General features: G+C 33.8%; 1 protein-coding gene across 1 annotated transcript in view; it reads right to left on the bottom strand.

Annotated features, from left to right (window-relative positions):
* Nucleotides 1–16,678, bottom strand: part of ND-75 (NADH dehydrogenase (ubiquinone) 75 kDa subunit) — a 282,357-nt gene that overhangs the window by 42,270 nt on the left and 223,409 nt on the right. The window contains exon 15 of the mRNA XM_090391511.1: nucleotides 11,649–11,804. Within this exon, the coding sequence (XP_090247637.1) occupies nucleotides 11,649–11,804 (156 nt within the window). The remainder of the gene's footprint in view (nucleotides 1–11,648; nucleotides 11,805–16,678) is intronic.

A 16,678-nucleotide genomic window follows, 5' to 3' on the forward strand; every position in this document is an offset into this window, starting at 1 on the left:
TCTCTTTCGTCTTCTTCAATAATAACAATGTCATCTACAAATCTCAGATTGTTAATTCTCATTCCGTCCATTGCTCTTTCTAAATGTGCGATGAAAATGCTTGGTGATATTGGATCTCCCTGTCTAGTACCTCTGCTTGTTTTAAACCATTTCCCCAAATCATCACCTATTCTAACTGCTGCAATTGCATTCTGATAATGCATCTTTTAATATAGCTATTAGTTTTTTATCAATTCCATAGGAATCCAGAACTGCTAATGTCACTTTCTGGTCAATACTATCAAATGCTTTCTGAAAATCAACAAAGCAAGTATATATGTTTTTGTTTTTTCTCCTAGCTTTCTCTGCTATTAACCTCATTGTCAAAATCTGTTGAATTGTAGTTCTATCCTTCCTAAATCCTGCTTGCTCATCTGCAAGGTATGCTTCCAATTGTGTTCTCAATCTTTCTGTCAATATGATCATCATCATTTTACCAAGGTGACTTATCAAGGCAATTGTTCTATAATTTTTACATTCTAGCTTATTTCCTTTCTTGTATAATGTTGCTAATATTGATTTCACCCACTCTGGCATTTTCCCTTCTTTCCATACCATATTACATAGTTGGTGCATTTCTGTAACCATACTTTCACCACCATATTTAATCATTTCTCCAGTAATGTTATCGTTACCAGGACTCTTGTCGTATTTTAGTCGTCCTATTGCTTTTTCTACCTCTCCTCTTAAAATGTCCATATCATGCTCATTACCTGGTGGTGATATCTGCTTCAATTCTTCAGTCAGTTTCCAACGCTATCTGAATCTAGTTTTTCTTCATATAACTCACTATAGTATCTTGTCCACCGCTGTACAATTTTTTCTTTATTCATCAATACTTTGTCTTTTTCATCTTTAATTGTGGTCTGTTTTGGTTGCCACTTTCTATTAATGATTCTGATCATTTTGTATAATACCTCTCTTGTTTTATGCTCTCCATAGTACTGTTCTATATTGTTGCATTGGGCTTCTAACCATTTCATGTTATCCATTCTGACTGCTTTTTTCACCTCATTACACTTTCTTCTATATTGCTCTTCTAATTGTTCTGATGCATCCCTTCTTATCTTCAACATTCTTTTCTCCTGTACTAACTTCAGTGTTTCTTGTGTAATCCATTTCTTCTTGATCTTCTCTTCTTCTGGTACTGTCTCTTCAACTGCATCGTCTATCGCCTTCATTACTCTTTTCACTCTTAAATTCGAGTTTTTTTCTTTCTCTACAGTTTCAAGTTTCTCTTCTAACACTGTTCAGTACCTTCTTCCTATTTCTGCTTCACTTACATTTTTTAATTTCTTTTTTAATTTCAACTTGATGTTTGCAATCACTAAACTATGGTCCGAGTCTATATCCGCTCCTTGAAAAGTTTGACATTGCTGTACTGATGTTATCCATCTTCTTTTAATCATATCAATCATGTTTTTGGTTTTCCCATCATTTGATCGGCACATCCATTTTCTACACTCCTTTTGTTGGAATCTTGTGTTACAGATCATCATCTCGTAGTCCAAAGCAAATTCTAACAATTTTTCACCTCGTTCATTTCTTTCTCAGAAACCATATTTTCCCATGACTCTTTCCCAACCATCATTATCTATTCCAACTTTGGCATTCCAATCTCCTTCAATAATTAGCACATCTTGCTTTGGTATTGTTTCTATTGTCTCTGTCAGATCTTTGTAGAATAAGTCAATATCCTCATCTGTGCTGTCAGATGTGGGTGCATATATCTGGACTATTGATATTGAATGGCTTTGCCTGAAATCTTGCTACTATGATTTGTTCATTAACTGGTTTGTAGCCTAATAGTGGCTCTCGAGCTCTTTTGCTTCGTGCATGGTGTCATGTCCTGACCTGACCATATTACTTCGCATCCACTGATCTCTCCAGATGATGTCCATCTCATCTCTGCTAATCCTAGTATATCCCATTGATATCTCTTCATTTCCTTCCGAAGTAGTTCTAATTTTCCTGACATCCAGAGTGTCCGCACGTTCCTACTGATAACATTTCTGTTAGTTTCAATTTCTGTTTCCTTAGGTAAATATGACCTCTCCTATTGCTTCTGCCTTAGTATCTCCATGTCTGGGTCTGCCTCCCACTGATGAGACCTCAATAAAGGTCGAAACCGGTCTGGGTAGTAGCCATCCCCTTAATGCATAGCAGTATACATGTCCACAAGGAGATGTGTTTTGCATCATGGGAGATACTGAGACAAGGAGGGATGAGAGCTTGGCCCACCTTTACTCAGAGTTGCCCGTTGTTGCACCACCTTACCTCAGTCCTGAAGATATTTTCAGGCACAAATTTGGTTTGCTTACACTTGGATAAAGGATTAAACTAAATTTAAAATAGAGTATAACTTCTGGAACAAAACATCGAACCATTCATTAAAAATTTCTTTTGTAACCTAATCTTTTTTGTTTGCCTTCCAGTGCACTGCCCATGGTCTAGACACGAACTCTACTGCATGAACAAAACTTTCATGACGTGTAACCATTTTGAATTGTAAACAAGAAATGATTGTTCAGTAAACAGCTTATCTCCTTCCAAGCAGCTTTATTTAGGCAGGCCTCCCATAATGGACTAACTTAACTTCAAGGAATAAGCATAGCACTCTTCTGCTTCCAGGAACCAACGGCAAGTGAATATAAAGGATCATCTGTCAGCTTAGCTTCGGGGAATCGTAACTACAAAAATTGATTTTTTTTGTTGTTGTTGTCATCACAATTGTCTACATTCTGTAGTTTAGAGTAATCCATGATATTTAAAACATTGAGGGAGTTCCCCAAAATTCAAGTTTAAGAATTCAATTATAATTATCATTTCCTAGAACAGTACATATGTACCGTTCTAGGAAATGATAATTATAATGGAAATACCCTATGTAACAGAACTGAATCCAAACAGAAATTTTAAAAATAAGCACCATTTAAACTGTGTTAAATCAAAATATACCAAGTAAAAATAGAATTGCTTTTGTTTTCTAAACCATGTTATTTTGAAATCATGTAAAAAAAGTAGAATTAGAATAAAAAGAGAATTAGCTGTATTTACCTTTAACTTCCATGTTTCAACTCCACATAGTAAACTTGATCATATGTAGCATTTCATTATTCGTAATTGAATTTCAATGTTTAAGTCACTGTTACATAAAATTGGTTTCATATTGATAAAGGACAGTCTCTAAAGGAATCAGCATTACATATGTAAAGCTGATGATTAAACTAAAATTTCTCTTCTGATTGTTTGTTTTACTCTTCAACTAAACATTGTCACATTGACATGGACCAGCACTGAGCGCATGACTATATATATAAATTCAAACTTTCAGGCAAAGTGTTTGGCAATTAAAATAAAATCATTTAAATTAATCTTATCAGTTGTGATATGGTACAATATTTTGTCACAAGTGAATGTAGCTAGTAAAGTGTTACCAAAAATTTATTCTAGTACTGAAAATTGTACAGAAGTATTACAAAATTTAAATAAATATTTAGAAAATTATAGGTCTGATGATGAATTTCAAGATGTTTTATGCAAAGCAAGAGAAATAGCAAAAGAAATAGAAGCTGACATTACGTTTCCTCATCTGTCAGTAATTCGACGACATAAAAAGAAAAGAATGTTTGATTATGAAAGAGCAGATGAATCTATTAAAGAGCCAGAAATGAATTTTAAAATCGATTTCTTTTTCGCCATTTTGGACACAAGTTTAAATTCTTTAAATGAAAGATTTGAACTATTGAAATTACATAACAATAATTTTTGCTTTCTTTACAACATCCCCAGTTTATCAAACATTCCGAAAGAAACAAGAATGAAATATTGTCTAGATCTACTAAATAAATTACCTTAATATTAATTTAAAGAATTATTTAAAACCACAAATGACATGTTTAAATATTTTGCAATTTATATTTGAAAATAATTTAACAGCATTATTTCCGAATTTGGTAATAGCTTTACATATTTTTTTTAACAATACCATTAACAGTTGCTTCTGGAGAAAGATCCCAAAAAATCACTTACGATCGAGTATGTCACAAGAAAGATTAAAAAATTTATCCATATTAAGTATAGAAAATGAAATATGTAGCAATTTAGATTTAGAAGATATCATAAAAGATGAATCTATTAAAGAGCCAGAAATGAATTTTAAAATCGATTTCTTTTTCGCCATTTTGGACACAAGTTTAAATTCTTTAAATGAAAGAGTTGAACTATTGAAATTACATAACAATAATTTTTGCTTTCTTTACGACATCCCCAGTTTATCAAACATTCCGAAAGAAACAAGAATGAAATATTGTCTAGATCTACTAAATAAATTACCTTAATATTAATTTAAAGAATTATTTAAAACCACAAATGACATGTTTAAATATTTTGCAATTTATATTTGAAAATAATTTAACAGCATTATTTCCGAATTTGGTAATAGCTTTACATATTTTTTTTAACAATACCATTAACAGTTGCTTCTGGAGAAAGATCCGAAAAAATCACTTACGATCGAGTATGTCACAAGAAAGATTAAAAAATTTATCCATATTAAGTACAGAAAATGAAATATGTAGCAATTTAGATTTAGAAGATATCATAAAAGATTTTTTGTAATGAAAGCCAGAAGAATATCTCAGTAGGAAATGAATAAAAATAAGGTTTTTTTACTATTTGTGTTTTTTCTTTATTTTAATATACATTCCTCTTAATGTGCAGTATAATAAAATGATTTGTAACGTGTTATTGTACTTCAGGATCTTTTGATTTTTAATGGAGGGGGGGGGGGGGCACAAAAATTTTGCACCAAGGCAGTGCAAACTCACAGAACGGCCCTGCACACCACCTTCCTGTACCTTTTTCATAATTCTAACCACTGATTTACAACTTAAGGCTAAATGCTGCTCTATATAATGTTCCATTGGAAACATAATTGTGTTTTGAACAATTTCCCTCTCAGTATTCTATCATATTCTTTTTATAGATCTACAAAAGTTAAATAAAGATAGTTTTTATATTCCTGTGATTTTTTGACTTGTAAAATATGGTTGTGAAAAGCCTATTTGGCACTAACCCAAATTTCACTTCTTTGATTTTTTTTAGCCTGTTTTCAAAGTATGCCTCAAGATTTATGCTTGCATATACCATATCTTATTTGGAACACTGAATAGGGAAATTCTTTTGTAATTATCACATTCAGTTTTATTTCTTTCTTTCTTTATTTTTTTATAGATGGGTATATACTATGAAAGCTCTATTCCCATCACACATAACTTAGATTTCTAATATTTTTCTTCATATTCTCTAAGGGCACTTGTTAACTTACTTTTGGAAATTTTTGACACAATTCCTTCTTTTTCAGGACTGGACCTTAACTTTCTAAGTCCATTGCGCAATTCTGATTTCTTATCTTTCTTTTTTAACCAGTGAGGTAAATGGTGAAGTCTACAATTACACCATTTGTCTTACTGTCTAAATCAAGATATATATTCTTCAGATTTTGACATGGTCTCTAAAGTTTGGTGGTTGTTTTCCAACTTTTTAATTTTTTTTCCCAATACTATTTGTATATTTAAGTTTATACTTTGCCTCTGAGAACTACTTGAGCACAAACTTTGTTTGCTTACACTTGGATAAAGGATTAAACCAAGAATATAATTTCTTGGCACCTTTAATTTATGCTAATTCTGTAGTCTAGTTCATTATTTAATTTTCCATTTTCATTAAAAATTGTGCCTAAACAGCTGAAATGTGTTACTTGTTCTCTAAATTCTCCATTCAGGATGCAGTTGATGCTTGCAATGGTTCTACCTATTTTCATTGCCTTTGTATTTTATTGCTGATTTTTCATACAAAATTTATTACAACAGTTATTCAGTTTAGTCATGGAATCCTGCAAACTTGTACTGGATTTATTTAGAAGTATAACATAATCTACACAAAATAAAGAGCTGGGATTAACATCTCCAATTTTGATATCAGGTTTAATACCACTTTCCTTCATAACATGATCCATGCTGATGATGAATAGCAGTGGAGATGATGTGCGCCCTTGTTTCACATCTGATTTAGCATCAAACCATCTTCATGTACTTCCTTCAATTCTAACTACTGACTTAAAACTCAAATACAGGACTATATACGTCTGTATATAGTCCTGTATACAGACGTATACAATATTACGTCTCATTTACACCACATACTTAAAGCATATTAAACAGCATTTTTCTTGCCATCCCATCATATACCTTTTCCCGATCTACAAAACTTAAAATACAGACCCTTGTCATATTCACATGATTTCTCAACTATTTGTTTTAAAGTGAAAATTTGATCCTGAAAACCTCTGTATGGCCTGAATCTAGATTGTTCCTTCTCAAAGCTTCCCTTCCATGATTTTCCTTAGGTATTTCTCAAGAATACTTGCATAAATCTTACCAAGAACACAGAGTACAGAAAATGCTTCTGTAATTCAGATTTACTTCTGTTTTCATAGATGGGGTACTATGAAAGCTCCAAATCAATCATCTGGGATTTGATCCTCTAACTCCTCTAAGGCCTTCTGAATCACATAGTGTGGCCATTATAAAACTTTTATAACCTTCATATTTGAGCATTGATAGTAGAATATCATCTATTCTGGCTGCCTTTCCACATTTCAGGTTTTTGATCTACTTTTTCTAACTCAAATATTGGCAAGTATTCCTGCTTACATTTCTGTTGAGCATTTTCTACCAACATGCCATTACTGTTTTTTTCATTTAGGAATCTTCAGAATAATTACTTCAGACATCTAGAATATCATTATCTTCAGTATTCATGCCACCTTTATAATTTCTGATTCTGTTTACAGTACTCTTTCCTCCATTTCTAAGATTTTTCAACAGCCTTCAGAATATTTTGCTGCCTTCCTGATATTTATTTTCTATGTTTTACCAAAGTGTTCCAATGATTTTTCTTCAGCTAGTTTTAGTGCTTTGCATTCTTACATTTTGTTCTGTATTCTCTAAGAGCACAAGCTGACTGATTTATCATTCAATACATTTTCTTCTTTTCCTTGACAGCCTCTTTAATTTCTTGAATCCACCATGAGTTCTGATTTTTCTATCCTTGCAGCCAATCTCTCGACATTCTTCTCTGGCTAAATCCATCAATATTATCTTCAGAGTTTGCCAGTGAATCTTCAAGGCTTGGTTCATGTTTTCAAACACTTTTTTTTTTTGAATAATGTTTATGTATTTCTGCCTACAGTTCACATCCAAAAGTTGTTCAACTTTGATTCATTTTAAAACTTTCTTATACACTCTTCTTTTGAATATGAAATTCAATTTTATCCTACTCCAAACTAAATGGTGATCACCTACAATTTCAAATTCTCTGTATACTTTGGTGTCTTGAACACCAGAGTATACAGAGTTATCAACAATATATCAATCAGGCTTTCCTTGTTTCTTGCTTCTTTTCTCCATGTGAATTTGTGCACATTTCTATGTTGGAATGTAATGTTAGCAATAACTAGTCCATGTCCTGAACAGAAATTCATTCACCTTTACTACGAGTTGCCTCAGTCCTGAAAATACTTCAGGTGTAAACTTTGTTTGCATACACTTGGATAAAAGATTAAACTAAATTTATTATAGTCTAACCAAGTGCAAAATAAACTTCCAACATCTTTCTCTAAATCCAGAGTAATTTAATAATAAGGTGGTACACCTTTTGGCAACTCGTATAGGTAAATATGACCTCTCCATTGCTTCTGCCTTAGCATCACTGCTTCTGGGTCTGGCTCCCACTGACGAGATCTCAATAAAGGTCGAAACCGGTCTGGGTGGTAGCCCTTCCCTTGATGCACAGCATTATACATGTCCGCAAGGAGATGTGCTTTGCATTATGGGAGATAATGAGACAAGGAGTGATGAGAGCTTGGTCCAACTTTACTATGAGTTGCCCCAGTCCTGAAGATACTTCAGGTGCAAACTTTGTTTGCATATACTTGGATAAAGGATTAAACTAAATTTATTATAAAAAAATCAAGAAATTTTGACTTAAAACCTATTGAAAACAAGAAGGATTACAATGAGAAACTCAATCAAAAACAAGACTTAATAAATATGTTTGAAGAAGACGAATAAAATAAGCAAAATCCTAATGGAAGTAATAATCTCAGTAACCAACGAATTCAAAAGCAACAAACAACAAAAAAGGCCATAAACGTTCAGAGGAAATCTTACAGCTACTAAAAAAGAGACAAAATATGAAAGAAGACAAAAACTTAACTTCTAAAATAGAATATGCAGAACTATGCAAAACAATAAGAAAAAAGATGAGAAATGAAATAAGAGCTTATAACACCAAAAAAAAAAAAAAAAAAGAAAAGAAACAATTGAAAACAATAAAAATATGAAAATACTAAGAAAACATTTATCAGTTGGCAAAAGTCAAATAACAGCAATAAAAGTAAAGAATAGAACTACAATAAGGAACCAAAAACAGATCCTAAGCAAACTAGAAGAATTTTATAAAGAACTCTATAGTGATCCTTCAATAGATAAATTAAATATAAATAATTTTTCTCCATCACATATAGAATTCATCTCTCCATTCACTTCAGATGAAATAAAACAAATGAAAAATGTACAGGTGAAGACCTAATTCACATAGAATTAATTAAATGGGGAGGAAGCAACATAATTCAGCATGTCAAAACTTACTAAATTTATGCCTAGAAGAGGGGAAGATATCAGAAAACTGGAAAAATGCTACTTCAAAAAAAAACAACAACAAAAAAAAAAAAAAAACAGCTAATGCCTTTTTATTCTCGTACAGGGAGTAGGCGAGGGCGTTTAGCCTTATCTAACTTTTGGAAACTGAGTGGGCAGTTCAATCTCCACTGGTAGCCAATCAGAGATAGCTGGCCCAAGGCTATCACTAATTAAGCAGCACGCAGTGAAGAGAGACAGCTCAACAAGTGCTGCCATCTCGTGGTCCCTAACACAATATATTTAATGTCTGAAATAATGTGGGTTCTACGGTCGATTTTCTCGAGTTTCTGGGACAAAAAACCCGAGTTTCCAGGAGAAAAAACCTGCTTGCCTGTGCCAGAGATTGACTAACTCGGGAACTGGTCGAAAAAAGGTTTAGAAAAATTTCCACTAGTTGACGACTAGATTCGAAGCAAAGTCTTCCTTCGTGCGGGCAAGCGCCTTGGTGTGCAAACGCCACATTCACTGAGCTACACACTTTGATATTGTTATTTAAAAAAGTAGTAAAGAACTATAGACCAATTAGTATTATCTGTAATGTGTACAAAATTCTCACAAAAGTAATAACAAACAGGTTAACTCCTCTTCTAGACTCAAATCAATCAGTAGAACAAGGAGGATTTCGTAAAGGCTATAACACAATTGATCACATTCATGCAGTAAAACAAATAATAGAAAAAGCAGAAGAAAACCAAGTGCCTCTCTGTTTAGCCTTTATTGATTATGAAAAAGCATTTGATACCATCAAAAATAATGCAATAATCAAAGCACTCCAGAATCAGGGAGTTCCTGGAGAATATATGGACCTCCTCCAGGAAATATACCACACTGCAACAGCCCAACTTCAGACGAGTAGCAATAAAATATCAATTGAAAAAGGTGTCTGACAAGGAGCCTGTCTATCACCCAAAATCTTTACAGCAGTCCTTCAAGAAATATTTAATAATATAATCTGGGCAAACCTTGGTATAAAAATTAATAACAGAAACTTAACACACCTAAGATATGCAGTGATATAATTTTTGCAAACACTCCAGAACACCTTAATACAATGATAGAAGCCCTATATCATGAAAGCAGAAAAGTCAATCTAAAAATAAACAGAGAAAAAAACTATAAAATCATGTTTAATCATTTTGTAACATCAAAAAACATAATGATAGAAAACAATTTCTTGGAAAGAGTCTCTTCATATACATACTTAGGTCATCTCAATGATCTAAACTGTGGACTCCAAAAGGAAATAAATAGGAGAGTTCAACTTGCCTGGAGTGCATACAGAAAATTAAAAAGCATTTTTCAAAACAATGATGTCCTACTCTGTTTAAAAAGGAAGACATTTAACCAGTGTATACTTCTATTCATCACATATGGTTGTGAAACTTGGACTCTAACAAAAGCACTGGCAAATAAACTAGCAACAACTCAAAGAAAAATGGAGAGGTTGATGCCAGGCATCACATTAAAAGATAAGAAGAATCTGGATAAGAAGCCAGATTCACATCACTAATGTCAATCTTTACCATAAGTGACTAAAATGGAAATGGGCCAGACATCTATCCAGAAGAGAAGATGAGTGATGGATCGCCATACTAAATGAACTGTATTCTAAAAGAAGGGAAACGAGGCCAAGGATGTCCTAAAAGAAGGTGGAGTGATGAATCGTCAAATTTTGTTGGGGAAAATTGGTCGACCATTGTCAAGAAAGGTGGAAAGAACTGGAGGAGGCCTTCGTCCAGCAGTAGACAGAAAATGGCTGAAAAGAAGAAGAGAATTCCTCAGAGAACTGTTATTTCACCTATCCTCTTCTTCATATACATAAATTACCTGTATTTCACTGATTATAATTCTCACTGACATTAAACCCCTATTCACAGTTCTGCTAATGATAGTACTCTCCATTTTTCTTACCTCATATGACAAACTTTGCTGTGCTCAAACATCTCATACTTCAAGATCATCTACAATCAGTGCCCTGAGCATTGATCTCCATACTATCCTTCAATGGAATGAAAACAACCTTGCTATCTTCAGTGCTTTCGAAACTCTCTCACAGACTCTCTCCAGCCACTGTCTAATAAACTATTTTTGCATTTCTCTCTCTCTCTCTTCAATTGATATTTCCATGGGTGCTCTTCAGCAGAACTGGCATCCATCATGCTCCCAATTTCTGCTAAACCAATAATAACATATGCAATAGCTTCTCAGCATTTTTTAGAGCTGAATTATTTGATTGATCAAACCTGACACTCCCATAAATCTTTTATTCCATCTACTTCAATTCTGTGAAATAGAAAGAAAAAAAAATCTCTTGATCTCTACTCATAGGATTTGCTATAGGCTTTATGGTATGAACCTAGTAATACCTAGTATACAAAGCTTCAGAAGCTTTGTATACTAGGTATTACCAGTCTGCAAATTTTTTAACTGACCTGGAATTGTGAGAGAGTACACCCATTTTATTCCATTTAGCTGGTTTTGATCCTAATTAATACAGAGTCCATTAAAAAATTAAGGAAACTGACTGCTACTCAATGGATAAATGGAGATCTCTACTGTAAACCTAACAATGCAAATCACAGATGGATGCAGACTGATAATTCAAAGCTGTTCAGATTGTGATAAATTCTATTAAAGCACTACTTTACTGCTAATAAAAATTTTTATTATGCATTATACATATAACTTATGTAAGTTAATCTGGAAATATTTCTGAAAATTAAATTAAATTTTAAATGAAAAGAGCATTATTAAAAGATAACTTTTTCCTTTCATATTTAAATATGCTTACTGCATAAAGGTAATAGTTATTTGTTAATGAAGTACACTTAAGTTTTGACTTACCCTGTGCAAGATATTAAATACTTTCCAGTCTGGATCAGAGTTTACTTCACTTTTCCTGGCAATACGGCTGGCAACAGTAAAAATAGCTGCACCGTCAGACTGCTGTAATGCCACACTGCCAACTACTACCATAGGTCGTTTTGCAGCTATCAAGCGCTATATAGAATAAGAACTTTTAAGAGGTTTTAAAATAATATAATTTACAAACTGAAACTGAACAAACTAACTAACATTAACAGCAATTGAGAATGTTATTTTTATTATAAGTTCATGCAAAACACAACTAGATCATCAACATTAACCTTGAAGAAGTGATGACAACTGTTTATGACAAAATTGTAAAGGGAGGAAAAAAACATAATCCATTTAAGAGATAGATAAAAACCAACTTTTGCAAAAAATTTTTCACTAACAGAGAGTAAGTCACCTGAGAGAAGAATAACTTAAAACTAGTGATGAACATAGATATATCAGAGTTTCTCTCAGAGAAAAAAAAAACATCCCATCAGTACAAATAAAACTTACTAATATAATACAGTTGAAAAAGGTACGGTACAGAGAGGGTTCTTATATCCTTGATGAAATTCAAGATCAGGATACTAACATAAAAGGTGTACATTATATTAATGGAACAGATCTCTTAAACAACAGGCATGAGCATGATGTCCATTAATTGATAGTAAAGCATTAACAATAAAATATCATAAAAATTAAAGATGCAAAGAATTTATATTCTTGGTTTAATCCTTTATCCAAGCTTAAGCAAACAAAGTTATGGGATACTAAGGCAGGTGATGTGAAGTCATTAGCCTCTATATTTGAGTTGCTCTGTTGTGAAGTTACTTTAAACCAGTGTTTCCCAACATGGGGCAATTAGAAAATGATGTTGCATTTGTCACCTCATCACCGATATACTCAAAAAACTCACCACTGTTGGCGATAAATTGTCGATGTTGCAACCCTGACTTTCCGAGAAAAAAAGCTGGCATTACTAGTACAGCACTCAACATAAATACAGTATCAAGAACTTGGCTGACTATTATGCCGGGGGTGGGGCATCAAAATCTTTGAGGCGTTGAGGTGAGGCATGATCCAAAAAATGTTGGGAAACACTGTTTTAAACACAAATTTTGTTTGCTCACACTTGGATTAAGGATTAAACCAAGAATATAACTTCCTGGCATCTGTAATTTATAATATAACCAGGTGGAAAAACTTTCTGGATCTAGCGCCCACTGATGAGAGCTAAATAAAAGTCAAAACCAGTCTGGAAAGTGACTCTTTCTAAAATGCATATCATTATACATGTCTGTAAGGATATGTACTTTGCATTATGTGATACTAAGGCAAGTGATGTGAAGTTATTAGCTTCTATGAGGATGGTCTGAAAAGCTCCCGGCCACAACAATGAAAAAACGAATTTATAATTTCAAAATTATTTTTATTTTTCAACATAATCTCCCTTAAACAAGCCTTAAAGTACAAGCCATTAGGAAAAAGAAAACCAGGATGTCCTCTTAAACGATTCAACGATGAATTCTAAGGCCGGAACAGACCATGCTAGGCCTAAATCCTTGATACGCATGATGATGATGATGAATCTCCCTTAAGAATAATACATTTATTCCCAGGTCATTATCTCATCCCTTTAGTAGTTCTCAGTAAGATCTGCAAAATACCCCTCTACAGCTGCAATCACCTTCTTGATTCGAAGAAAAACGCTGACCAGTGAGGAAGAGTTTTAGTTTTGGGAAGAGACAGAAGTCAGAGGGAGCCAAATCCGGGGAATAGGATAGATGTTCCAACAATTCAAAGTGCAGATCCCTTAATTTTTCCCATTGCCAAAACACCTTTGTGGACAGGCACACTGTCCTGATGAAAGATGATTTTTTTCTTCTGCAAACTGGATCTTTTCTCACGAATTTTTTCGTCTAGTCTGGTTAAAGGAGCGGAATAATATTCCCCGGGTATTGTTTTACCCTTTTAAAGATAATTAATAAACAAAATACCTTTAGCATCCCAAAACACCGATGCCATGACCTTTCCTGCTGATGGAACTGACTTGTCGTCTTTGGAGCTGAACAACTGGCTTCTTTCCACTGTTTTGACTGCTGTTTGGATTCTGGTGTGTGATGGTGAATCCAAGTTTCATCCATAGTAATAAATCGACACACAAAATCAGTTTTATTCTTGTTAAAATGCTCCAAGCACTGTTCAGAGATTTTCATGCAAGTGCGTTTTCGATCTGCTGTGAGCAAGCAAGGCACCCATCTTAGCCAAAGCTTTTTCATATGCAATTCTTCTTGCAAAATATATCCTACACATTCTTTTGAAATGTCTATAGTCTCAGCAATTTCATGCACTTTGACTCACCAGTCATCCAATACCATATCATGCACTTGATCAATGATTTCTGGTGTTGTTACACTTTTGGGACATCCTTCATGTGGATCATCTTCAAGGCTGGTACAGCCACGTTTAAACTAGGCAGCTCATTTTTTAATTGTCGAAAACAAAGGAGAAGAGTGCCCATAAACTTTTATGAACTTTGAATGAATTTCTTTTGGCGTTAAATTTTCTTTTACAAAGAATTTTATAATCACACGATACTCAATTTTATCCATTTCAAGGGATACAGACAAAACGTTTGCTTCAGACAGCTGTATAAAACAAACTGCTTGATAGAATGACTTGCAATTTCACGTGGATGCTTATGACAGATGTACCAACTTAGAAAAAAAAAATCTTGCCAATAGAGTTGCCATCTATGTCGAAGCCGAGAACTTTTCAGACCACCCTCGTATATATGCGTTGCCCTGCAGTGAAGTTACTTTATGTGTGAACTTTGTTTGCATACACTTGTATAAAGGATTAAACCAAAAATATTTCTTAGCATCTTTAATTTATAGTATAACCAAGTGAAAAAACTTTCAACTTAATATCATATAAATATTAAAATTTCCAGGATAAATAAAATTCTTTAATTTCTCAACATTTCAATCCTGGTATCAGAGTCATACTCAGGACATATATACAATTTAGAGCACCTAAAATCTTGCCTTATGGCAAGAACACCATGTTAGGTACTTAAATGTATATATGTTCCAGATATATAGTTTAATTAATAAAGTTTCTTTCAACTGGTAGTTTATTCCATAAGTTTTAAAAATGAAAGAATACTTGTCATTCACTAGGAATCAGACCAGACAACATAACAGTAATTAATAATGATGACTAACGGTGTTTAATAATTTGGCCTTCTATAATAAATGAAGAAAAAGCAAACTTACTCCTTACCTGCTTCAAAAGACAGAAGAAATCCAACTCCACCAAAAAAATACTGCATTATTGTACTCATACAGAAAGGCCTTATCATTGCAGCAGATCCACAAAACATGAGAGTTTGATTAATACTCAAAATGAGGTAAGGAAACTAAAATTTCTCCTCATCATTTCCTAGGTTATCTGACACTCTTAATATGATTTGTGACTGAAAACGGCATTAGGTATCTTAATTTTTCATTAGTTGATAAAATTTACCTGGAAACATTTGCTATTTTCAGAAAAAGCAAAACACTAGATATTAACATAAGAAAGAAGGAATTTGCCAGTATCAGTCTGACTGCAACCTTCTGTAACTGTATACCCAGCTTTCTCTCTTGTTATTCACTGCATGTCGTGGTGGAAGGCACTCTCTTTGAGCTTTACTACCAAAACAGGAGTTCTGCAGGGCTTCGTTCTCTCACCCTACTCTATTTATCTTACACGTAAATGACCTACTCTCAATCACTACAAATCCTATCCATAGCTTTGCTGACGATATCACTCTCCATTCATCCTACTCCTCTGACAAATCATGTAGTTCCCAGACATTCCTTATATCAAGATCTCCAACTAGTGCCTTAAACACTTATCTCCATACCATCCTCTAGTAAGGTGAGGATAACTTGGACACCTTCAATGCTGCCAAATGTAGTCCTGCCTTTTCTCTCACAACATAAATCTCTCCTCATCTTCCCTTATCCTTAGTAATACACTAAGTTATCTATTCTCGGACTGACATTTACCACCAGCCTCTACTGGCACAAACACATCATATCAATAGCTTCCTTGGCCTCTGAAAAACTAGGCATACTTTTCCACTCAACAAACTATTTCCCACCCACCCAGTTTCTAACCGCATATAAACCCTTCTGCTCATCCTTAGAACACTGTTCACACTTTTGGGGATGGCGCCTAAAACCTCATTAAAATTCTGGATGCCGTTCAGAGGAGAGCAATTTAGCTCATAGATGACCCTTCCCTTACAGGCTCACTTCAGCCTATCTCATTCAATATTTCAGTGACCATGGAAATACCTGTCTCTTCTACAGGTATTTCCATGGTCACTGCTCTAGTGAACTGGCAAACAGTATTCCTTCACTTGTTATTGGGACTGTTAAAACAAGAGCAGCAGCTGTCCACCATCCCTTTTCAGTACAACTGTGAACACATTCAACCCTGCTTTTCCTTTTCTTCATTTATTCTATCTGTCACTGTCCTCCAAACAGCATTCCTTATAATGAGTTTCCCAGCGACCTTCAATCTCCAACTCTTAAAGAATAATATAGCAGATCTGATCCACATTCAAAGTGCAGCATGACTATTAAATTGCATATCTACAAAAAACAGAATTTGCAGTCCTTAATAATAAACTCAAATCAGACATAAACAGTCATAATAAAAGCAGACAAAGGCAATGCAACAGTGATTTTAAACTCAGAAGATTATTACAGCAAAATGAAAAGCCTTCTTGAAGATTCCGATACCTACACAGCATTAGACAGAGACCCCTTTTGGCAAACCCACAACAAAACCAATGAACTTATCAAGAACATATCAATCATTTTAGAAATTATGGACTTTACAACCGTGTTATAAATAACTCTTTTAATGTCCCGACGTTTCGATCTTCATATTAAGATCATCATCTGGAGCATATACAAATATACAGAACAAGTTAAGTTACATTACATAACAGTAAGCTAGAG

The sequence above is a fragment of the Typopeltis vanoorti genome, chromosome 4 (genome assembly GCF_054136105.1).
Source record: "Typopeltis vanoorti isolate ZY-2024b chromosome 4, IOZ_Tvanoo_1.0, whole genome shotgun sequence".
In the NCBI taxonomy this organism is placed as follows: domain Eukaryota; kingdom Metazoa; phylum Arthropoda; class Arachnida; order Uropygi; family Thelyphonidae; genus Typopeltis; species Typopeltis vanoorti.